General features: G+C 47.0%; 1 protein-coding gene and 1 long non-coding RNA gene across 3 annotated transcripts in view; one reads left to right on the forward strand and one right to left on the reverse strand.

Annotated features, from left to right (window-relative positions):
- TTC9 (tetratricopeptide repeat domain 9) overlaps window positions 1-17,511 on the reverse strand; it is a 28,881-nt gene extending 11,370 nt beyond the window's left edge. For both annotated transcript variants that reach the window (XM_053384659.1, XM_053384668.1), the window contains exon 1: window positions 17,088-17,511. In XM_053384659.1, the coding sequence (XP_053240634.1) occupies window positions 17,088-17,511 (424 nt within the window). The remainder of the gene's footprint in view (window positions 1-17,087) is intronic.
- A 448-nt stretch (window positions 17,512-17,959) lies between these two features.
- On the forward strand, window positions 17,960-25,358 carry LOC128411984 (uncharacterized). The gene is made up of 3 exons (XR_008329992.1): window positions 17,960-18,048; window positions 21,486-21,806; window positions 25,055-25,358. It is a non-coding gene; the product is annotated as an uncharacterized LOC128411984 (long non-coding RNA).
- Window positions 25,359-25,869: the final 511 nt, after the last annotated feature.

The following is a 25,869-nucleotide window of genomic DNA, read 5'->3' on the forward strand; positions in this document are numbered from 1 at the left end:
TTGCATGCAAATGACATGCTCTGCCACTGAGCTGTACCCCTTCCCTTACAGCAAAGACCTTCAGCCTTCCAGATGTTGTTAAACAACAAATCCCATCAAGCTCCGCCAGCAAGCCAGTAGAGGATGATGGGATCTGTAGCCCAACGACATCTGGCAGACCCGCCCCTGCCTTATAGAGTACTGCATTATACTGAGCAGCTGCTCAATCCTAGCAACTCTGTCAAATCTTCACTGATGAGAATTTGGCAGTTCCCCTGAAGAGAGACTGGGCTTCAGTGTTAGAAAGGAGACAGGCCAAGCTTATGGATCCCACATCACCATTCTGATTTTGGGCGTGAGAGCCCCAAGCAGGAGGGCTACTTTTTGGAAATGCAACTGAGAGTCAAGAGGGCTGGGCTACATGTCTCAATGGTCTGACTTTAGCATAAGGCAGCTCCCAGTGTTCATCTGATAGCTGTATCATACTAAGGCCATAGCTAGGGAATCTTTCCCAGCTTGAGGTGCTTTATTCTGCCATGGGGAACCTTTCAGGGGCCACTTGCCAGGGGCTGGAAGGGCCAGAGGTAAAAGTGAGTGGTGCAATGGACGTGACTTTTAACCTTTACAGGGTAGGCTACATTCCAGTCACACATAAATCACACACACAGAGAGACACCCTTCTCTATCCAGGCAAGCAAGAAGCAGTATCACAAGGACCCATTCCAGCCAAGCAAAAAAAGTCAAAGAGAATGTAGAGCAGATGCGGTGGAAGGTGTAGTTTGGAAGGGAGCATGGCTTAGGAAGCGTCCCAGGGGCCACACTGATAAGGCCCTGAAGGCCACACGAGGCCCCCAAGGTCTGAGGTTCCTCACCCCTGAGTTAATCCTATAGGCATCCTTTCCCATATTGACCCAGTGCTGTCAGCATTCCTTAAAAAGATCCTTTGCATCGCTGTCCATATTACTAAGGACTCCAAAGCACGTCTCTTTAAGAGGTTTCCCATTGCTATCAGCTGCAAACAAAGAGGGTTTTTCGACTGCCTCACAAATGACATGCTACTTACAGCCTCCTTGATCGTGTTTGGCATTAATTAGATCCGTTGGCTATACTACTGCTTGGCAGACGTACTGTGGTAAATGGGAAAATTAAAAAAACTAAGTGCCACTTTCCAACTAGCAGCTGATTCATTTAAGTTTCCTATTAGTTTATTAAAATTATGTTAGCTATGCCCTTCAGTGTTCATACAATGTGGCACTAAGTGCAGCAGAATGTGTGTGAGCCTGAAAATCTAGCCAGAATTGATTTGTGCTGCACCAGGCAGGATTCAGGGGCCCAAAGGTAGACTTAGCAATTTGGGGTATGGGGTGAGTGGAGGCAACAGCAACAACAGGGTGGAATGTTTTCAGCTGTTTCTTCTCTGCTGAGAGATGTGTTTGGAAGAACAGGCTCGGAATGGGGAAGGAGCTGGTTCATTTATGCCATTTTAAATTTGAAAACCACCCTGCGGCCTTTTGGTAAAGGGGTGGCATAGATATCCCGAAATGTCTTGAATAAATAAAACTACAGGCCAGGGAACGGAAATTAATACTAAGGTAGCTGGGACCCTAAATTCTGAATTTCCCTGCAATCGTGGGATTTCTGGGAGATAAAGGCTTTTGAGGCTATAGCGTCTGATGTGCAAAGATAGGTCAGTGATGGGTTGAAGCCACCAGCCTGGCATGCTTTACTAAGATATGGTTGGATGAAGCAGGAGAAAAACCTACTTTATCTCTGCTGTCTCCCATTGAGTTCTCATGTCTGCAGCAGCCTAGGGAAAGAGTGTGGGAGACAGCGGACAGTGCAGGGATGAATCTCCACCATCAGCTTTTGCATGGGGAATGGTGACCTATGTTGTCTCCTTGTGCCCAGTTCTGGATCTGGGAGACAGAACAGGGATTCAGCTAGTGCATCAACCACCCCACCACCCAACAGAAACACATAAGAAGAGCCTGCTGGATCAGGCCAATGCCCAATAGCCAAGCATCACAGTTTTCACAGTGGCCAACCAGATGCCCGTTACAAGATGCTTGCAAGCTGGACCTGAGCATCCTTTCCACCTGTGATTCCCAGCAACTGGCATTCAGAGGCATAATGTCTCTGGCAGTGGAGGTAAAACAGAGCCATCATGGCTAGTAGAAGGAAAACCTAAGTTGACAAAAGCTGTTTCAGGCTCAATTTTGAGGACCCTGACTCTGCTGGTAGAAAGGGACATCAGCATCCTTGCAAGGCCTTCTTGTCTAGGATAGATGAGGGTTTCTTTGCCACTGTGACAACTATGGGACTGCCTCTGGGTGCAACTGGACCACCGCATGTCGCAGGTCAGGCACTGGGTTGTCCGCTTTATGCCACGGGCCCTACTTTGTTCCCTGAGAGGCTCCGGAATCATGAAAACTTGACTAAAGTAAGTCTTAATGAGAACCATTTGTCAATTGAAGCAAACAGGTGATTTGTGGTAAGATTCATTTAAAAGGTCAGTCAAGTCCATTCTGTTCAGCCCAGGCTTATGGAAAGGCAAATGAGAAAGCAAGTTCAAGGAAAGAAAGTGTGGCATAGGAAAAGTATGGGCTTGGATGCAACTTCAAAGGCTACCCAGCTTAGAGGAAGTTTTCATCTTTCGTCTTTCATCACATGCGCACAGTGCCTTCTCCAGGGTTTCTGCGGGTTGCAGTTTCACTGTGACTTTTAGCCTTACTTTGTTTGGGTACTGCTCACATTGTTAAAAAAGCTGAAACCATATAAATAATAGGAACTCAGTAGAGGCAAGACCCAGTTCTCTGTATTAACCAGCTTATGTTGCTTTGATGAATATCCCCCCCCCGCCCCCCACCCATCCAACCTCCTCTGCTTTCTGGCCAGTTTCTACTGTTCCTTTTGATTCTGGTTGTGGATTTTTCAGTTTTTTTGTTACTGTTGATTAAGCAGGTTAAATGCCCCGGGGAGTTTCTTCATCTCTGTTCCTGTTGTGTGTGTTTTTTAATTACCCCAATCTTCTCTGCCCTCGCTTTTATCTTTCAGAATCAATATTCATCTTGTAGAGCCTGCTGAGGCTCTTCCTTTTCATTTCCTGACTTACTTTTCCTCCTTTTGCAAGGCCTGTCAGGAAGCAGACTCTTAGGTGGGTGTGGATTGGGGGATTGGGGCTCACAATGGCGAAGCTCTGCCTCCACAGCAGAATACCAATGGCTGGGAACCACAGGAGGGGAGAATGCTCTTGTGCTCAGATCCTGCTTGCAGGTTCCCCACAGGCATCTGATTGGCCACTGTGAAAACAGGATGCTGGACTAGATGGGCCACTGGCCTCATCCAGCAGGCTCTTCTCATGTTCTCATCATGCATGCAGGTTTTTGGGCAGCATCCATGCAATGTTGTTGGCATCAAAATATCAGCCCCTATTCCTCCCCACCAAAAAAATCAAACTGGAGCTTCCTTATCTGGAGAAAACCAAGCAAGCTTTTTAAAAATACCTGTTGCCAATTTCCCATTTGCCATATCTCAGTGACCTATTTACAAACTAAGTTCCTGCCTGGAAGCACCAGAAGACTGGCTGAAGAACCCTTTTCTTTTCTTTCCTTGTTGCTCTTTGCCAGAAAGATCCCTTACATTGTTCTGCCCTTTCTTCCTTCTTTCTCTTGGAACCAACAGTGAGACTATTTAAAGAAAACCACTGAAGTATAATTTGACTGCTCTGATTTCAGGATCTATGTTTGCTTGTTTTGAAATCTCATTCCCTGCTCCTGCTGGTGTACACATACACATTTCACACACCTGACAAAGCAGGCCCTAGTCTTGTCCATTTATGCCATAATACTGTGATCATCTCCAAGGTGCCAGAATACACTGTTGTTTTTACTGCAGCAGATGATCGTATTATCCCTAAGGGATGCTAGTCTCTTGTGAATGTCTTTGCTGACTGAACCCTATGGAGAAGCTGAGAGCTTCATTACCTGCATTACAACAATCCTGACAGAAAAAGACAGGACAAAACTCATGATGCCTCAGAGGCTCACCAAGGCTCCCTGAAGTGGTCCAGTCATGGTTCTCTGGCTATTTTGTATGCTCTGTCTGAATGAACCTCTCAAGTAAGTGGCTGACCACACTGCTGTTGTTTGCAAAAGAAATGGGCAGCCAAGTGGCAGATAAAGCCATAGAAAGTCTGGTTTTGATGGTTCTCACTTCCATGTAATGCATTTAGGATTTTAGTGCCTTAAAGGTGTATGTATGGGGTGTGTGAGGTGTTAGGAAGAAGAAGAAGAAAAAGAAAAAGAAGAAGAGTTTTGGTTTGATATCCCGCTTTATTACTACCTGAAGGAGTCTCAAAACGGCTAACATTCTCCTTTTCCTTCCTCCCCCACAACAAACACTCTGTGGGGTGAGTGGGGCTGAGAGACTTCAGAGAAGTGTGACCCAAGGTCACCCAGCAGCTCCTTCTGGGGTAGTTTGTCCACCCTGCACTCAGCAGTCACACCCTGGAAATGGCTTTGACAGGCCAGCTAAAGCAGGTGAGGGTAGCCGATGGGTTTCAAACTCTTGGTGAGTTAGGGACTTCCCTGTTGCATCCTCCTCATGCAGCCCTCGCAAAGCAGTGTGGGGTGGTAGAGGCTGTTGCACCCACCAAGGGCCATGGGCAGGCAGAGGCGCAGCACAGCGTATGGCTGGCGAGGAGTAAAATGCATCCCTGAAATGTGCTTGGGGCCACCGCCCCTCTGGCTCTCCTCATGCGATGCCACTGGTACCATGGGAGCATCATCAGCAAAAATCATGAGGATGGGTGAGGGTCAAAGGAATGACCAGAGGCACTGTGGGAGCAGCTGGGGGTGTTGCTACATTAGCTTTGGTATCCAATGGATTCTTGTGCTTTGAACTTTGCTTCTGGGAGAGCACGGGATTGTGACTAGTATGGCACATTGGTGTAAAGCTTCAGGGTTAATGTGTCCATAGTATCTGTTAAAAATGAGTAGTCCTAGGAACAGAATAGTTCCTAGCCTTCATGCCAAGTGGACTGAAATCCTTTAATGCCACAATGGGTAGGACTGGTTTGTTTACACATACAAAGGATGCTTATCCACAAGGCTCCAGGATGGCTGGCGTGGTGTTGCTGTGTTACTCTGACTTCCCTAGAGGATACTCACACAAAACCAACTTGAACGGTTCAATTGTTAAAGGACAGAGCAGCCTTGGATTTGAGCTGCAGTTGCTACAAAAGAGAAAGAACACACCAAGAACCATTTGCCCTTGGAGACTGAATCCAAAGGGAGAATACAAGTCCCTTACTCATAGGCTTGGTTCAGACATAATGCTGAGCCAAACCATGGCTGAGGGTGAAGCAGCAGACCTGCAGGTGCTCAAAGGGGAAATGGCTGCCACTTTGCTCCTTCCCCAATGTACACTACCTGGAGCTAAGCTATGGTTTGGCTCAGCATTATGTCTGAACATAATGCTGAGCCAAACCATAATGTTACAGTCCGTGTAGCTCTAATGAAGCCATGCACTTAAGCCAATGTTTATTCTTGGCTTACCACTTGTGCTTTCTCTAGATGACAGATTGTGAGTCTTGGTTTGGACCACATGCTGAACCAAACCATAGCTTAGCTCTAGGTAAGCACAGCAGGACCAGAGCTGCCATCATCTTTCCTCTGGGCACCTACATAGTTGCATAACATGCCAATTTATTGCACACCTCCCCGATTGCAATATGCCGTGAAGGCAGCCCATCATTTTGTATTGGTTACTCCCCATCCCGTCCTCCGTTTGAGAGGACCATCGGAGAATATATTTAAATCCCAAAGTTGCTAATTTTGGTCTTCTGATTGTTGAATGCTAATCTAACCATAATGCTAATGCTAACCATAACCGTAAGCCTTTGCAGTTAAACACAAGCAGCACCTTCAGCCACGGTGCCTAATGGCCCTCTTCAAACTCTTTAGATTAAAAAAAAAGAAACATTTATTCTGTTAATTAAGATGAAGATTGGAATGGGTGTAATTAATTAATTAAACCTTGCAAACCCCCCCACTGAGATGGTAAGTAAGCTTCATTATCTCCTTTTGATAGTGCCAGCTCAAGATCACAAAGCCTGTGAGTCAGGAATAAAACCCAAAGCTGTTGATTCACAACTCTGTACTTAATATGCACAATAAACATATTTGTTCTTTTCTCCCTTTTGGCTCTTGCATTTCTCTGAGCATTGGGAAATGGACAAATGAATGGGCTATTGGGTTCTGCCAAGTCAGGGTTGATTTTAGCCCTAAGGTCATGTTTCTGCATGGAAGGTATTTTATTTACTGATAATTGATTGATTTGTATTTCTAGCCCACACTTGATACAATGAATGATCCCAGGACATGTTGCTGGCATCCATCTGTCTCGATAGACAATGGAGTGTGCATCTGGGGGTGAAGTCAAACAGCTGCGTTAGCAGCCCCAAAGTGACCTCCTCTGGGTACAAGTCTGGGCAGTGTGTATGGAGGTTCTAGGCTACCCAGGTGACAAGACCTCCAAAGCACAAGAATCCATTTGAAACCAAAGCTGGTGTAGCAACACCACCAGGCAGTCTGGTATAGGGAGTGGTATCTTTGTCCTAAATCATTTAGGGCTTTATAGAATAGCATTAACACCATTAATTGGGTTCAGCATATAGGCAGCCAGTTCAGATGCTTTTGAATCATCAATATATCACATGGTGCTTGTGGAATAACGGTACCATTTTTTTAAAAAAGCTGTAATAAAAGTGATAAGGGATATAGTGGATGTCGGCATTCAAGCCAAAAGTCAGAGCCTCCAGCTTAGCTCTTAGTCCAGAGGAATTTGGCCACCCTCCAGGTGCCCGGCTTGAATCCTTGACCTCCCCTGCCAGCGTCTGCCGGCAAGATCAAAGGAGGTCTCCAATCGGCGATTCTCCTCAACGTGAAGGAGAACACACCACCACTCCCCCTCCCATCTCCGGGGGGGGGGGAATGAGACAGACAGAAATATATTTACATGTCTTTATTTCTGTCTTACAGCAGTACAGAGAAACATGTCTGTACACTCTGATTCCCACTGCAGAGAGAGAACAAACTCCACCCATGTACTTCCAGTACAGGGTCATGTGCTGCTCTGAGGTAACATCCGGCTCTCAGAGCACTTTACAAACTGTGCCTGGTTCCCACGGTACAATCCAATAACACCCGCATCCTGTTTACCATTCCAGCCACCTGGTGCTTGCTTCTGCATTGCTCCTTTTTCGTAACATCCTCCCCCAAAAGAATCAATGCGTGTTGCAGCAAGCAAAGCATGATCCAGAGAAGAAAACAAACAGTTGTTATACACATAACACTCCCCTGTTGTTTCAGTTCCACCCTTGGAACTCCCCGCCACTGGTTTCCCCAGTGTACCTCTCTGGTTGTCTGGTTTCCAAGGAATGAGTGCATCTGCATTACCTTGGCTAGCAACTCTCTGTTGTGTCTTTGTCTCTGACTTAGACACAGCTTCAACCTGTCCTCGGTTGTTTACAACAGCAACACATGCAACAGCTAAGTTAGCAAACTCTTTTGAGTACCTCTTGGGTGGTTGACCCTTTGTAACTCTCTCAGACCTACGTATGAGGTGCTGATCCTCTCTGCTCACTGGTCCAGTCTCAGGACTCTTTGGAGAACTAGTTCCAATGGTAAACAGTGGTTCATCCTTCAGTTGTGAAGGCCTATCCATTGTGTGAGACTTCCTCTCAATGACTGTGACAACTGAGCTCTCCGAGCTATCAGTGTCATCACTTTCTGTACAGCTGAAATCAGTGAAATCATCATCATCTAAATCGTCCTCAGTGGGAAAAGTGTGTACTATCACTCTCTCCTGTTCAGGAGCACTCTCTAGAAATTTTGTGAGAATCACCTGACCAGATTCAGACAAAATTACTCTGTAGAGACCCTTTTCATACCCCACAAAAATGCCTCTGGCATTCTTTACTCCACCTGGAGCTTCTGTTCTCACATGAGACCCAAAAACCTTGAAATGGGCAACAGAAGGTTTTCTGTGGAACAGTTTCTCAAAAGGAGAACTTCCCAACTCTTTTGAAACCTTTCTCACTTTCGTATAACAGAACGACACCAGAGACTCGGCCCAGTACTCATGTGGCAGATGTGAACTAAGCAATTGCGCTTCCATCCCCTTTTGCAATTCTCTGTTCACCCGTATACAGACACCCCTGTTCCACGCTTCCGCTGAAACAGAAACCTTGTGTCTTATTCCCTTCTTCTGCAGGAACCTCTGGAAATCCTGTAAAAGAAAAATCTGCTTCTTGTCTGTGAATAGACAATCAATGTTAGCATCATGCATACTCTTAACTTTGTCACAAAACTCCTGAAACCTCTCCAAGGCTTCCTTTGGCTTTCTCAACACATAAACCCAGACATAGTTAGAGAAATGATCCACACACACAAGATAATATCTTGCATTGCCTCTAGATGGTTCTAGAGGACCAATCACATCAGCATACACCCGCTGAAATGCTCTGTTGACTCCGGTCTTCTTCTTGCTCACACCTGCAAGAGAAACTAGGTTAGACACAGATGAATTACATTCCATGTAATCACTTTGTGCAAAAGTCAACAAATAAAGTCCATCCTTCTCCCTGGCTGAAAGAAATAACTCTCCATCTTTGTAGATCTTGCAGCTCTCAGCATCGTAGGACACTTTCAGTCCTTTCTTTGCAATCTGCGAAACACTCAGCAGATTGAACTTCAATTCAGGAACCAAGTAAACATTGTTTATTGTCAAGTTCAGACTCTTAAGATAGACAGTCCCCACGCCGGCCGCTTCTAGCTCCTGACCATTGGCCTGTGTCACAGTGAAGCTTTGCTTCTTAAACGTTGAAAAGAGTCCTCTGTGTGGGGACATATGAAACGTGCAGCCCGTGTCAATTATAAACGCGTTCCCAACATCTGGCGTGGTTCCTTTCGCCATCAAAGCCTTTGCAGGTTCCACCATAGGCTTGGTCTGACCTTTGCCTGACGCCTCAGGCTTTGCTGAGCGGCCCTTCGCTCCTTTAGGCTGACGTGGCTTCTTGCAGTTCCGCTGAAGATGCCCAGCCTGTCCACAACTGTAACACTGGACAACATTCAAAGCTACAGCATCCTTTCCAGTAGCCTCATCGGTGGGGGAAATAGAACTCCGTTCCTCCCTCCCCCTGTCCTTTTCTTCCAGTGCAGCATGCCGGCTGTGTTCTTCTAGAACCACGGCACTCAGGGGCACTCCCCCCTTCTTGGCATCCATGCTGAATCCAAGGGTTGGCTTTACACTCAATCTCAAGCCAGCTTTCACTTTTCAAGCCAGTAAAACTCCAAAAGTCTCTGTTTACTGCTTCACTGGCAGGCTTGCCTTTGGGCTGTTTTTTCAAAACCCTTGCACAGCTGCGCAGATACACTTTCGATTTCCCAGGCTCTTTTTAGGCCACTTAGTAACTGGCAGACGTTGCCTAGCAACCTGCTCAGGACGGAACTCCTTATCTAAACCACAGGAATTCCTGGTATGCAAGCTTGCTCTTTCAGAGCTGTTTTTCTCAAACGCAGCTTGTGAACCAGAAAATAAATCTTTCTGCGTTCATTCTCTCTTGCCCGAAATGCAGCATACCTTTTTTTTCAGGCTCCGTTGCCTTGAAACACACTCCTCTCGGTGTCCAGCTGTCTGTTCTGTTTAGCCTCTGGCTGCAGGCAGACGCTTTTCTTTATCTTCTTAGGTGCAGAGGATGGCAACGATTCATCGACCTCTCACCTCTCATGCAGATTCTCACAGATCAGATATCCACCGGTCTGCTACCAGTTGTCGGTATTCAAGCCAAAAGTCAGAGCCTCCAGCTTAGCTCTTAGTCCAGAGGAATTTGGCCACCCTCCAGGTGCCCGGCTTGAATCCTTGACCTCCCCTGCCAGCGTCTGCCGGCAAGATCAAAGGAGGTCTCCAATCGGCGATTCTCCTCAACGTGAAGGAGAACACACCACCACTCCCCCTCCCATCTCCAGGGGGGGGGAATGAGACAGACAGAAATATATTTACATGTCTTTATTTCTGTCTTACAGCAGTACAGAGAAACATGTCTGTACACTCTGATTCCCACTGCAGAGAGAGAACAAACTCCACCCATGTACTTCCAGTACAGGGTCATGTGCTGCTCTGAGGTAACATCCGGCTCTCAGAGCACTTTACAAACTGTGCCTGGTTCCCACGGTACAATCCAATAACACCCGCATCCTGTTTACCATTCCAGCCACCTGGTGCTTGCTTCTGCATTGCTCCTTTTTCGTAACAGTGGATTATAATTTCCCTTTGGATATTACTACTACTACTCACCTTTCACCAATAGGTCTCAGGACCGGTTACAAGAATTTAAAATTCATAATGAAAAACAGTTAAAATAATGAAAAACAGTTAAAACTGTTAAGTATTCTAAAAATACAGTTAAGATATTTAAAAGATACAGTACCTAAACAAACTTTGGCGCTAACGGAAAAGCTGCTAGTAACTGCTAAGTTCAGGAAATGCAACAAAACGTCCTTACCTTATTCATTCCCAAAGAGTCTTATAATGGGGAGCGGGAGATATTAGGGTCAGCAATAGTCCCATTTTACGGATGTATACAGACAATGGACAGTCCCTAAGGATGATCACACGCTCCATCCGTGCATGAAAACCACTCAGGAGGGGATTGCAGAGCAGCCTAGCCCTGCCCCTGCCACACCCACCAACCAGACCTCACCTGCCAGTCATACATTCAGCAACTGTAAGAAGGGACCCTATGCAGACATGAATGTGCACATGTAGATGTAAGCGGATAACCTAGGACAATCTGGAGTTTACCTCTACCATCCGAGGCAGCATGCTTCTGAATACCAGCTCCTGGCAATCACAGTTGGGGAGAGAGCCATTGGGCTCATGCCCGGCTTGCCAGCTTCCCATAGGCATCTGGTTGGCTGCTATGAGAACAAGAGGCTGGACCAGACACAGGCCTAATCCTGCAGCACTCTTCTTAATATTCTTATGCAGATCCATTCATACATGCCTAAGGCCCCTCTCGTGTTCACTGAAGATATGCTTAGAGGAAGATGTAGCCAGCAAGCAGAGAAAAACACTTGTTTGTGAGATGTTGGTCTCTTTATGCCTGCTATTAACATGCGAGGGAACTCCTCTGAAACTCCCCTCTCTTGTTTTCCGCTTCATCGATGTTTATTGTTCTGATATGTTTACAGGAGATAATACTTTCCACATCAGAAGCAAGGTGGGCAGGAGATGGAAAGCAGCAAATGGTGAACAGCGTGCCTTCAATACCGCCAACAAGAGGTTAAGGACAGCTCAAGAACAGAAATAGATGGAGGGGTCACCTGTGATTCAATAATGGATAAAAAGAGCAGGCAAAACAGTGGAAATGAGCAATTATTCACTTGAGCCGTTATTTGGTTATTTGTTACTGACTGGGAGAGGGCCATTAGAATCTAACCTACTGACCCAGCTAATCTCAGTTTTGTGGCAACATCAAGACGTCGTTCCCGCCCCTTCCCCCTGTTGTTTGTGGTTTCATTCTGACAGAGGCAAAAGAAGGTCAAGTCCTTCCCTTGCTCAAAGTCACAGACAGGCAATGAGTCATAACCAAATGGTTGCTCGGAGCTCTGTTTGCCTTGTAATCATATGCAGACATGATGGGATTTAGTTGTGAAGGAGGGATTTTTTGGTTTCGTAGGACCTGCCCTAACCGTTTCAGGAAGCAGCTGCCTTAGTTATGTGGTGATAGTGATCAGTAAACTAGCTTGGGCTTTGAATCCTGTTCTCTCCCAGGTCCACGTACTCTACTTAGCAGATCAAATGGGCAACTTGTTCAGAAGAACATAGTCAAACATCTTTAAGAGGAATACAGGTGTAGCCAAGGAACTTCATTTCCTAGGACTATCAACAAGCAGGCAGTGGTGACAGCAGTGAGGAGACAGGCCTACTGGTGGAGGGGGCACCACTGAGAGCACCTTGCTAAAGTCCCCAACCACCCCAGATCTGCAGGCAGGCACTCACAGCGGAGAAGCAGCAGGAGAAAATGGGTGCCTGCTTCTGCCAGCCTAAAGAGTTCCACAGACCTTCTGCTCCCCTCATCCTTTTTAATGAACTGTGTGTGTCTGCAGTGTCACCTGCTCCAAGGATGGGTAGATGGGAATGCATCCTAAGAAGCATCTTTAGCCATAGCAGCCACCTCCTCACACATTATCCCTTCTTCTGGTACATCAACTCTGCCACACACAAACACAAAATAGGCTTCCAGTGATGACGATTTTAGCCTGCCCTGTTTTGTTTGGTGATGGGCACTCCATTTTGATATGCCAAGCATCCTTCAAATACACTGTGACACCCCCCGACTTGAAACACTGCGCTGAAGTCACTACAGCTGTGCTCCCTTTTGTAGCTGGAGACATCGGAGGGGCAGGAGATCACGCGTTACAGTCAATTTTTTACAAGGTATGGAACGGTCGCCAGGGAAACCCTGTTGGCTTGACCCACCAATAAACTATGCCAGGTTGTTTGGATGTCAGCTAATTTAGTCCCATTAGTGTCAATGCGTATCTGTATTTCAGTGATTTGTGGATGAGACTGTCCTTGCTGCTAAGGTTAATTATGCTGTCCTCTAACAGGCCGGTTGTCTTGCACTGACATGGCAAGGTGACTTGGGATGTCAAGCTATGCAGAAGGGAAGCTGGGTGCATTCAGAGGAGCCATGGCAGGCAGGTGTACTAAGATGTCAGAAATAGGAGGAGATGGATCAATGGAGTTGCCCTGGATAGGACAAAGCAGGTCAGAGCGAAAGGCATCTTTTATGCCATTCTGAAAGCATTCTGACCCTTATGAAATCATGTAGGTCTACACAGACCTGTACACCTGATCTACAGCAGTGTGTACTACTGCGGGATTCATTCAGAAAGGACGGCACACAAACTTGTCTCACTTGCATGGTACACAAAACGATGGGCTGGTAACTGTCAGTGGGCATCCTTGCCACTCCAAGGCAAAAAGCCCTGTGGGAACATCGAGGGAAAGTGCAAGAAATGCGCTCTCCCCTCTGTTGTAGTAAAATGTGGAAGGAACAATAACAAAGCCGTACAAGGAATTAGAAAAAGCACGTCGTATCATACGCCGCTATTGTGATGCAAAACAGTTCCGAGCACCCGGGTAGACATTTTCAGCAAGGGAACTTGCAGGCTCAGCGGAAAGGCTACCAGCACTGCCAAAACGTCACCCAAAGCCATTTCAGATCTGTTTGATTGGCATCTCTGTACTGACGATCATGCAGATGTTTTCCAGTTAACAATATCTATTTTTCAAAACTAGGGAGCACTTCAGCATTTGCTGAATTATTAATGCCGCAGCCCTGATAATGTATATAGTACCTTGCAAGCACAAAGTGCAATAGGAGAGGGAAACAAATCAATGTGTGTAATGTTGCTTCTTTTCACAAAAGAGGAAGAATTAGCTTTGGATAAGGATAGCAATGTTGCAGCATTTATACATATACAAGAATGAATTGGGGGGTGGGGTGAGGACAACCCAAAGTCATTTGATGTTCTCTCTCCAAAATGTTCCACTACAGCAAAAAGAAAAATTGCATGTTGGATGAAAAGAAGGGACGACATTTCACAAAATCATCAAATGTGTTTTGAGAGAAGCTAATTGCTGCTTTGACTTGCAAGTGAAAGAGTTTCAGCCTTATAGCTTCAGGGGGAGTTCACACATATATGTTTATCGTTCCTTGACTGCAACATCCCAGGAGGGGTTGAATGCAAGAAAAAGCTACTGCAGATCAAACGCCATAAAGAGACCTTGCATTGCCTCTGACAACATTCAAATGCCAACCTTCTCAAAGGAGGCAATTCACATGTTCGGCAGTGAGCATCAACTGATTTACAGGCACATGTTAAACGGTTCCTAGGTGTATGGAGATCCAGCAGACCTGAGAAACATGCAAAAGGTAGACAGGAGAGGAGCAAGAGAGCTTTCTGAATTCTTGGTTTCTCATGCCGCTGTTCTGTGAATGCAAAGTGCAATTCATAGAAAGATCCTTTTCTATGAGAAATTGAACCCTTTTCCAGAGCTCCTGTGGGCACAAAAAGGCTACTGTGCCCTGCTCCTTTCCCCACCCATGTCAGAGCAACCCACTGGCCACTGTTTCTTCCTAAGAGCTGGAGAAGGAGAATTGGCACCCAGCAGCGCAAAGGATCCTGCTGCACCGAGCAGGGCTGGATAGCTCTGCCAGCACAACAAAGCAATGAGCTGCCTTTTCGTCCCAAGGTAGGAATCCCATTGCCAGACCTTTGGAGCTCTGCCACTCTCAGCCATCGTGGCCCACAGGAACAGGCCAAAGCTCTCTCGTTCAGCTGACCCTCTCTTGACAGGGTTTTCCATTTGTCTTTGCCCTACTCAAAGTGTTTCCGAAGTGCAAAGACTGGATTGGCCAGTCTTTGCCACCTCGTAGGTAACAGTCAATATTTTTTGTTATTAAAAATTGCATGCCTTACAAAAAGCACAGAAACAAATCTGCCAGTATAGAACAACTGCCATCCTTTTCATGGGGCTGTCACACTCTTCTCTACACCAAAGTGCTTTAGGCTTCTTATACATTCATAGCATATAGTCAATAAAAAGTGTATTTAAAAGCTTGAGAATGAGGGCAGGACAAGAAAGAGAAACTTGCATATGCTCCCCACTGTATCATATCTCTCTCCCTCCCCCCCCTCTCACACACACACAAACAAACACACAGAGCTAAGGTCAGTTTTGGTTGGAGTAAATACTGCAGGAACAGAATACAACTGTTTGTAAGTTGCACATCCAGGCTTGGCCACAAGTTCCTGTTGGTTCCCCACAGCTGGCACAAATTAAAATTTAACTGACCTATTTGATATCTACAATTAAATCAAAAACACCCGACATATATGATGGTGACTGATCCTAGGACAGACAAGTACTCTGCTCCCCACTGCAACACTCCTCATACCAAATGACTGAACTGAAGCCATGGTAAAAACAATTGCAGGAAACAGGCAGGCGGAAAAAGCTGGTGTATAAGCTCGGAGGACGGAAAGCACTTTCAAGTCCCCCGACATCAGAGCAGCTGCCCCACAGAACTGCAGGTTCCTATTTACACAGCTCTTGAAAGACATAAAGAACAGAGACGTTAACCCCACTGCATGACGGGTTTTAAGAGTTAGAACATTGCTAGGCACCATAGTTGACTTTGCTTGTTTTGTCAACTGCTGCAACTTCCAAGAGAAATCTGCTGGATGCTACCCCTCTGTTCCTGTCCCCCTCTCTTCACCACACAGTTATGGAAATATTCCTTCCCCCCCCCACCATTGGATTTCTTTCAATTTCTCTCTTCTTTAGTGGAGCCTCTGGCTTACCCTCTTGGTCTCCTGACACAAATTATACACCATGACCTAAGAACTTTGCTGTTGCTTCCCTATTCTTTCCAAACACACATTACTGCGTGTGTAATGTGTGTGTGTGAGAGAGAGGGGGGTGGAGAGAGAGAGGAAAGGAGGGAGGGAGAGAGGGAGATCTGCTGCCACAGGACCTACAATGATGCTAACTTTCCCTTGGTGACCCATTCCAGAGGCAGAGCTGTGTTATTTGGCTGCAAAGAAAAACAGCAGAAAGAACCCGCAGATCTTAAAGACAAAGGACCTCTCCTGGTGTCCCCCTTATTGCACATCTTATGGTTATTTGTAAAAGATGGTATAAGGACATTTATATGCAATCCTATTTTCAATCCTACCAACACCTGCAAGAGTTTCGGGGTAGACAGACTACTTCGTTTCCAGCCAGGGAACGTCCTGTAACTTCCTGACAAAATCCTGTGACTCTTCATACACCCCATGTTCCAGGGCTGTTTTTGCTCTGCTTTTGCAGCTCTGTGCGCAAGAGCGCACCCCCGGAAAGCAATAATGCAGTATCATTCAGGAAGCATCGCAGAGCGATTAATAAAGCAGAATGATGTGTGGACAGCCGGGTATAAATCCACCACTAATGCCCTGTTATTGCTTCGATGACATGTTGCAGAAAAACACCCGTCTGGAGGGGCCCTGACAGATTTATTGTGGCTTCAGCTTTCCTGGAGCAGGGCCCGCTTTGGCAGATGCATGAAGTGTTACTCACAGTCAACAGATACCTATTTCTATCTGTCAACTAGGGACAACACATCATGCATCTGACAGGATACTGCCTTACACGGAGTCAGATCATTCGGCCATCTAGCTCAGTATTGTCCACACTGACTGGCAGATGCTCCCCAGGGTTTCTCTCATCCCTACCTGGCAATACTGGGGATTGAACCTGCGACTTGCAGCATGGAAAGCAGATGCTCTACTGCTGAGCTAGGCTTTCCCTTGACAAAGCTGGCTCTTGTCCATGAAAGCCTATGCCAGGAGAAAAATGTGGTCTTTACGGATTGGACAAGACAGACATTTCCTCCTCCTCTCTCTCCCTCTCTAATATGAAAATATAAATGGCAACCTTCTGGGGCAGAGACCTACCTCCATGATTATTTTACTTTGAGAAAGTTCCCTGATGTATTGACCCGCACGTTTGCACACTCGAGCATTAGATATTGGGGCTCCTGGCAGTAGTTCTATCGCCTGCTGGCTCTTGCTAATATATAAGACTAGGAGGCAACATGCAACGGAGACCTGGGAGAGCCGCCTGCCATCCTGAGCCAGAAGCTTTTAATCTGCTGCCTGGGGGGGGGGGACACACACCTCCTGAAAGGCCTTGGAGAGGCGGCTTCTCCTGACCCTGGGGAAACAGGAGGGCGGCCTCCATCTGCACCCAAGTCCGGAATTCCGGCCATGGGAAACGGCACCTGTCGTCGGCGCGGCGCTTTCCAATCGACCTTGCAAGTAGGGGGCTAGACTGGGCACATTTCCCCATGATCCCTCCCTCGTTCCCCGGCGCCCCTCACGCTCAGCTCTCCGGGCAAAGTTTATTTCCAGGTGCCGTCGGGGCGAGAGCAGCGGAACGGCGCGCGCCCCTTGAGTATCTCCCGCCAGAAGGAACGAAAGAGCCCCTTTGCTGACCTGCCAAGCTGTTGTAACAGTCGATCTCGATGCTCTCCAGCAGCTGGCTCTGCTCGCCCGTGAGGCTTCTGCCCAAGCCGCCGCCGCCGCCGCCAGATGAGGAGGACGAGGGCGAGGCGGCGGGGTCTCCGTCCCCGACGTCGTCGTCCTCCTCCTGGGCCAGCAGCAGCCCCTTGAGCTCCAGCAGCGCGCGGTGGTACTTGCCGATGGCCTCGCGGAATTTCTTCTCCTTGTAGCACTGCGCGCCTTGGCTCTTGAAATCCAGAGCCCTGCGGATCAGCTCGTCCGGCTCGGCGCTCTGGCTGCCCCCGCGCTGCAGGGCGCCCACCGACGACGACGACGGCCCTGCGCCCCGCGCGCCGTCCGGGGCCGTCCGGCTGCCCGCGCTGGGCTTCCCGGCCGCGCCGGAGCACTGCCGCTCCATGCCCGCCGCTGCCTCGCTCCTCGCCGCCGCCTTTCGCCCTGCCTGCCCGCCCGGACACTCAGGCGGCGCCACAGCCTCCCGTCTGGCTGCGGCTGGTGGTGCCACCTCTCGGCTGGGCTCGGCTGCTCGCTCCCATCCTCCCGCGGCCAGGAGGGAGACGCCGCCGCCGCCGCTCCTGCTGCTGCTGCTCCTCCCCGCGCGCGCCGGGTGTCTGGCTGCCGCCGCCTCCCGCGCCGTGTTATGCTGGGGCGAGGATTGCGAGGGGGGCAATTCTGGCTAACCCGGAAGGAGCTTCTCGCTCCGCACGCGGGAGGGGAGGGGAGGTGGGGGCGAGGATCAGCTCAGCTCACTCCCCGAACACGAACTCATTCACCGCCGCCAGGAGAAATGGGCGCTCCTCAGGGGCAACGAGAAAATCTGAGGAGGCGACGCAGGCAGGGGAAGAGTAGGGAAAGGAGCGCGCGGCAAATCGGGGGGACGGACGCCGAGCCACGCGCGCGCCGCGGCGACCCACCTTCCTCGCTGTTTACAGCCTAGGTACGCGAGCTCTTAAAGACGCAGGCGGCGCTTTCTGATTAGGGGCAGGAACCGGGGAGGTGGGGGCTCTCCGGCGCCTGCGCTTGGCTGTGGGAGAGGAGCGGGCGGCGCCCGCCTATGGCACGAGGGAGACTTCTGCGGAAAACGCGCGGGGTTCCCGCGAAATGGGAGCTGCGCTGAGCGGCTGGAGCTGGGGCGCGAGGGCACGAAGCTCAGGGGGGCAGTGGCGGGACGGTTGAAGTCCAAAAGTTGGAGGGCATGATCGGTCCATTTGGTTTCAGAGCCCAAGAGCTGCCTTGCGCGGAGTCTCGTCGGTATTGTCCACATTGAGTGGCAGCAGCTGCTTTTCAGAGGACATTACCGGCCCTACCAGGAGCTCCTGGGGGAATCCAGCCACCACGGGCAGGAGGGCAGCTGCTCCCCCCCCCAATAAAATAAAATAAAAAGAATCAATACAAATCTGAGGTTCCGCCCTCCAACAAAAGCCTGCCCCCCCAAACAAAAATCCTGTCTATGCCCATGGATCCAACCTGGGGCTTTTTGCATGCAGAGCCTTTTCTTTCGTCCTCAAATGGCTCTGGGTCTTTGGAAGGTATGTCCTTCTTGTCATAGAATCAAAGAATTATAGTGTTGGGAGCAAGGGTCATCTAGTACAACCCCCCCTAGTAGTAGTTGTTATTTTATTTATACCCTACTCATGTGGCCGGGTTTCCACAGCCGCAGGGTGGCTTCCAGAAAAATATTAAAAATAAAAAAATGTCAAACATTTAAAAAATTCCTGCTACAGGGCTGCCTTCAGGTGTCTTCTAAAATTTGTGTAGTTCTTTTTCTCTTTGACAAGTGATGAGAGAGCATTCCACTGGGAGGGTGCCACGGCCAAGAAGACCCTCTGCCTGGTTCCCTGTAACTTCACTTTCCACAGTGAGGGAACCTCCAGAAGACCCTCAGAAGTGGACCTTAGTGTCCAATAATCTCCTTCCTGTTCCCACTGCCATCATAGCCATCATCATGGAGATCATAGCCATCATGACTACTAGCCACTGATAGCCTTTTCCTCAATGCATTTGACCATCCCTTTTGTTGGCCCAGTTGTACACACTGTCCCATTCTTATCCACAACCCCCTCAGAACAGAGTCACAAGACTCTTCCAGTCCTACAAGTTTCCACATGCTTCCACCCTGCCCAGGTCCTTGGCCATATTAACTTCTGCTTAAGGCTGTGTCCCCTGTGTTCCCCTATTTCCATTGTGACTGGATTCAAGTTGCCCAATTAAAGTGGATTTGGAGCTGTTGTGCAATGAACCACTCCCCCCCCCAAATAATTAGTTGTTTCTTGTGGTAAATAAAGTGACAAACTGCACTGGGAAATGTGGGGTAACATTTGTGACATGGCATGGTGGTGTAACCCCTCCACAAACAACTCAGATTGAATGCTCACTAAACAGCTGTTGCCTTATAACCTCTATGCAGACTTTGTGCAAACAGGTCAGGATGAATGCTTAAGCGCTCAGCAATTTAGTTCTCAAGGTGGCCTGTGGGAAACCTATAAGCAGGTCCTGAGCTTAACAATACAGTCTCTGCCGAAAGCGTATTCCTTAGTACAAGCGTACTTGAAAGCCTCATTATCACCTCTTTCCCTTGCCAGAGCAAGGAGGCTCCATAAATTATCCCTGTGCTCCCAACTGGTGATGTCATTGCTCCTGCTCTGAAAATATCCCAAAGTTCTGCTTCCCTGTGTTCCCCCTTCATTATGCCACAGTTATTAACTACTACCAAAGCCCAGCTGCCCAGCTGGAAAAACTTTGTCCCCCTCCCTTCAAGATTAGCAGTTCCCCCAAGCTACAACAACAACAAAAATGATATGAAGGACTTCCATATGCATATGTGTGCATACATGGACACGTGAGATAGATTGTTTGCAAATATAGGTTAATTGAAAGAAAGTAAAGGCTTGAGGGGTGTTTGCGTGTGTGTTTCTGCAACAAATAATGGTGTGTGTGGTAGAAACCAGAGACAGAACCTGTGAGCTTTAATCATATAAATTACTGATATGGTGTGTGGGTGTGTCATAGAAGTAAAAGAGACGAAAATCCTACTAGACTGCCGTTAGTCATCTTTTGGCAATTATCTCCTGTTCAGGTATAAAAGACTCAATCAGTCTCTTTGTTGATGGCATTTAATTGCATTTTGATGAATTCCATGCAATAAAATGCACAGTGCTGGATTTTAGAGTATTCTCTTTGCCTAAGGAGGAAAAGGAAATTGTCCCAGGGAGTTAGCGATACTTTCATTATAATAGGTGTCAACACTTATCTGACATTGTCCACAACAAACAAGGCAAGCAGTTCCTACAAGGGCTTAAGGGGAAGATGGTAGTGCCAGGCAGACTTTCTCAAACATGGCAGGATTTACTAGTGCAGAAAAAGCTAGACAGATAAAGCCTGGAGAAGGAGATAAAATAAGTGGGTGGAAGCACTTAAACAACAGATAAAGAATTTTAGCATCAGCATAGCAGGGCTATAGACCATCCAGATAAAAGTCTCTGTGTTTTGCATTATAGACTTGTTACAAATGTCACATCCAACACACACACACACACACACACACACTACTCTGGCTAGTCACAGCTAGTCTTACAATGTACCGTCTAACTGAGCAAACATTTTCTCTGCTCAAAAAGCTGCTGAAGAACATCAGTTTTACTATGTAGAGTATCTTCCTTTTGTATGATGGCTGGCCCAACGAACAGAGTGTCAATCTTGGACCTGAGACCCTGCTTCCAAAGTCAGGCTCAGCCATGAAGTGACATGATATCCACCATTGGCAAGTTGCTCTTAGTTTCCTGTTGGTAAAATGGATCTAGCAGAGATGGGGATGGGAGGGAGCCTTATTCCATGTTAGACCGTTTGTCTGTCCTAGCCTGGCATTGTCTCTACATAATCCCATATATAAAAATAATTTCAAATCTATTACAGACTGAGATAATCTTCTTCACTTAAAATGTTTGTTTCCTCACAACAACTCTGTGAGGTAGGTTGGGCCAGGAGACTGTGACTGGCCTAAGGTCACCCAGTGAGTTTCATAGCTGAGCAGGGATTTGAACCCTGACCTCTCAGGTCCTACTCCAATACTCTAACCACTACACTATGCGCACTCTCTTTTAAACATGATTGCAATCTCTCTGTTGCTCTTTGACCACCAGGGCCTTAGTCCCGGCATCCAGATCTTGTGTTTATTTGTTGTTTAAACCCCACAGTGCACATGCAGGGCATTTTGCAGCATGAGAATAATTAGAAAGTAGTCAGGCCGTTTCCTCAAGGAGTTGTCCTGATGCTGTCAGCATCCTGATGCTGTCAGCGGCTCCTAGCTGGTCGCCCAGGAAAGTATAAAGAGAAAGGAAAGTTTCTTACAGCCCTTTTTTATTTCAATCTTTACAGAACCCAGCCTCTTGGATAATGGTGTTGTCGCGAGTGAATCTCCACCCCGTCTCTCCCACTTCCTCATTCGTCACTTCTACAGGTGCTGCTACGTGCCCTTTGTCTTTGAGCTCTTTGCTCTCCTACTTTTAAGGCTCGCCAGGTTCTGGGAGATGGAGGGTCTGGAATGCTCTCTAATGATAGTGTGTCAGCTGGGTGTTGTTCCGGCTCTTCCATGATTTCCCAACTTTTCCCCTCATCTGCCTCTGAGCTGTGACCTCCCTCAAACCCCTGTTGCAAATTTATACTGTCTTCCTCTTCCTCCTCACTGGAAGGGTCAGGGTGGGGAGGCAGTCTCTACCATTCCTCCTCTGCCCAGTCCCTGACAGGAGCATACAATCTAAAGTCTGGTGGAGCTGGGGTGAGAACAGAGGGAGGGGTGAGGCAAAGGTATCAAGGGATGAATGGGAGCCCAGGTAGTTTCATGTAAGCGTGTTGTTTTCTTGCAATTACTTAGTTTTAAAGAATTAAGAACAGATTGGTACATCTCCTAAAGCAAAACAGAAGAAGAAGAAGAAGAAGAAGAAGAAGAAGAAGAAGAAGAAGAAGAAGAAGAAGAAGAAGAAGTCTGGGCAGAGGGAGGGGGTTGGGCGATGACTAGGACAAGGATATATTCAGCCTTTCCTTGTCTGTGACTATCGACTTAGTCAGCATGTTTCTGGCCCCAAAAGACAGTGTTTGTTGACTTTAAGAGTTTTAAGGACACAATGCAAATGGGACAAAAAGTCTGTCCATGTCCAAACATGAATGGAAACGTCCACCAAGGTATTTATTGTAGAGACAAGCACATTCCAGGGCATGGCTGAGACTTTTTTTTTTAAAGTTAACACTGGGTTGATTTTGAAACTCAGGTAGGTAGCATATAGATTACCAAGCAGGGGAGTCTAGTCTATGGAGTAGACGTTTATTGGAGCAGCTATCTTATCATAGCCTACTTACAAGGCAGAGACCTGAGAAGGTGTTTGTGGATGAAGGTTTAAGCTAAATATTTTTGGACTGGTAGGTTAGAAAGTACAGATTAAATGAGAGAGACAACTCACTCTGACCTGGGGGCAACCTGGCTTCTGTCAAAGGAGTGGTTGCCTAGGTCATCTGAATGCTTGCAGTGCAATTTCAGAATGAGCCATCCTGATTCAGAGAAATACTAGACATGCACACAATACCTTACGGATTATGGCATCATCATCCAGTCTATGAAGAGGACTGTATAGATTTACCCAGGTCAATATCAGATCGACTCCAATTCTTTGGGCAGAGAGGTAAGAGGGGGCAAATCCCAGCCACTGCATTTGCCAGTGTAACATTTAAAAAAGCACAACATTTCACCACTCTCTACAAGGAGGCTGATTTTGCATTAAATAAGTGGAATCTTTTGTATGTGATATACATATTTCTAAACAATTGCCTAAACACTAAACACTTTAGAAACACTGGTTTCTAAATGATGAAGGCTGCAGTCTGAACAATGTACAGCTTATTTCCGGTTGTCTGGTAATGTTTTGGCATTTTTGTCTGTTTAAAATGAAGGTTGAGACTGGATCCTCCACTGCCCCCACTTTAAGATCAGCCACTCTCACCATTCATTTCATGTTTTAAATAATAGTTCATAGAATCATAGAATCATAGAGTTGGAAGAGACCACAAGGGCCATCGAGTCCAACCCCCTGCCAAGCAGGAAACACCATCAGAGCACTCCTGACATATGGTTGTCAAGCCTTTGCTTAAAGACCTCCAAAGAAGGAGACTCCACCACACTCCTTGGCAGCAAATTCCTCTGTCGAACAGCTCTTACTGTCAGGAAGTTCTTCCTAATGTTTAGGTGGAATCTTCTTTCTTGTAGTTTGGATCCATTGCTCCGTGTCCGCTTCTCTGGAGCAGCAGAAAACAACCTTTCTCCCTCCTCTATGTGACATCCTTTTATATATTTGAACATGGCTATCATATCACCCCTTAACCTCCTCTTCTCCAGGCTAAACATGCCCAGCTCCCTTAGCCGTTCCTCATTAGGCATCGTTTCCAGGCCTTTGACCATTTTGGTTGCCCTCCTCTGGACACGTTCCAGTTTGTCAGTTTGTCATGCTGTTCATCTTATATTCCAAGAAGGATTCCACTTTTTAAATTCACACTGGGAATAGATAGGATCAGTTGTTTTGTTGTGTTTTAGATCAGGCTTTATAAGTTTACTGTTCCTACTAGAAAGATCTGATACTGGCAAAATCTAATTAATACAATACAGCATTGTCTGCAGTCGACAATCAAATACTTGAAATTCACCTTGCTTCCTCACTAATTAACAATGTCAAGCATTTGTGTATTGAGCTTGTATTGTTACAGCATATCCCCCTGCTTCCTTCATTGTTTTTCTTTCAGTGGTGCTCTGCCTTTGCCACCCATCTAACCCATCTTCACAGAAGACTAGAATCATAGATCTTGCAGAACCTGCTCTTGATGCGCAGAGAACAAGATTCCATTGCTTTCATATCTCTCCTAAGCTTCACAGGATGTCTCTTCTACAATTTTTGACGTCTTTAAAACCTGCCACTCATAAGTTTCAGGTGCCAAGAAATCAGACAACACATGGTTTGAGTTTGCCACCTCTTGTGACTTCCTGTCTCATATTTTAATCTCTCAATTTCAACTGGATGCTTTCTTTTATTTCTGTCTTCTCATTTAAACTGTGTTGCAGTGTGACAACAGTATGCCATATTTTACCCTCAAGGATGGACTGCTGGAATATTTTAAACTCAGAAATTTTTATTATACCATATACTAATAAAGTAAGGTAAAGGACCCTTGGATGGTTAAGTCCAGTCACAGGTGATTATGGGGTGCAGCGCTCATCTCGCTTTCAGGCTGATGGAGCCGATGTTTGTCCACAGACAGCTTTCTGGGTCATGTGGCCAGCATGACTAAACCACCTCCGGCGCAATGGAACACCGTGACAGAAACCAGAGTGCATGGAAACTTCGTTTACCAGTATATACTAATAAACACAAACATATATATACACAATACAATACAATACAATACAATACAATACAATACAATAATAATATACTAATATTGTCAGGCTGCTGTCAGCAACTCCCAGCTGGTTGCAACGAATGTACAAAGACAAGGTATTGTTTCTTACCATCCACTTTTTAGTTGGTATTTACAGAAAGAGGCTATGGAATCCAGCCTCTTGGATAATGGCGTTGTCCCGAGTGAATCTCCACCCCCCATCTCTCCCACTTCCTCCTTTGTCATTTGCATTGTCACTCCTATGGGTGCTGCTAAGTGCCCTCTGCCTTTGAGCTCTTTGCTCTCCTACTTTCAAGGCTCTCTGGGTTCTGGGAGATGGGTGGGGTGGGGTCTGGAGTGCTTTCTAAAGACACTGTGTCCATCAGCTGTCGCTCCCCTGGTTCTTCCTCTTCCTCCTCCCCTCCCATTATTTCCCAACTTCCCCCCTCATCTGCCTATGAGCTGTGACCCCCCTCAAACCCCTGTTGTAAATCTAAACTGTCTTCCTCCTCCCTGGGAGGGTCAAGCTGGTTTCCTCCTCTGCCCAGTCCCTGACAAATACACAGATTCCTGCAAGGCACTCGTGGATGGGGCTTCCCTTGAAGTTTCAACAGTTCAGTGGAATGCATCGCCTTCATCTTAACAAGGTTGGGTCTCTCTTTAGTAGCATACGATTCCAGCATCCTTACTTAAGAATATAAGAACATAAGAAGAGCCTGCTGGATCAGACCAATGGCACATCTAGTCCAGCATCATCTTCTCACAGTGGCCAGATGCCTGTGGGAAACCCACAAACAGGACCGAGCTCAAGAGCACTCTCCCCAAAATAGATATGGAACCCTGCGATTAAATATTATTGGAACCCTGCGATTAGCCAAGAATACCTTCTTAGCATCAAGTTCAAATATCAGGCTGTTCTATGATCGTTGTGCTCCCTCCTTCTGGAGATTTGTCAGAATTTACAGTATCTCTGAATTCTTTGCAGAAGTGTTGCAAAATTTTGCTATTATTAGGGCTGATTTGTGTGTGTGTGCTTGCAACTAAGTGAGCTGGGATAGAAATAGAAGCACATTGCCTAGTCTGCATTCATATTGCATGATTTCCTTCATGTATCGCAGTCGGCTTGCCAGGGTCACACACAATTACCTCTGGACTGTGGCCTTTATGTGACACAATCTATTTTCTCTTTGGCTTATGCATTGCCTACCTTTTATACACCTTGGGTTCCCTCCCTTGTGGGCCATAAGGCACACCAACTATGCTCCCTTCTCCAGCAACCTGTCCCTATGACCAGGATGATATGTTCTGCATACCATAGTGTTTTGTCATTTGTGGAAGGTGA

The sequence above is a fragment of the Podarcis raffonei genome, chromosome 1 (assembly GCF_027172205.1).
Source record: "Podarcis raffonei isolate rPodRaf1 chromosome 1, rPodRaf1.pri, whole genome shotgun sequence".
In the NCBI taxonomy this organism is placed as follows: Eukaryota; Metazoa; Chordata; class Lepidosauria; order Squamata; family Lacertidae; genus Podarcis; species Podarcis raffonei.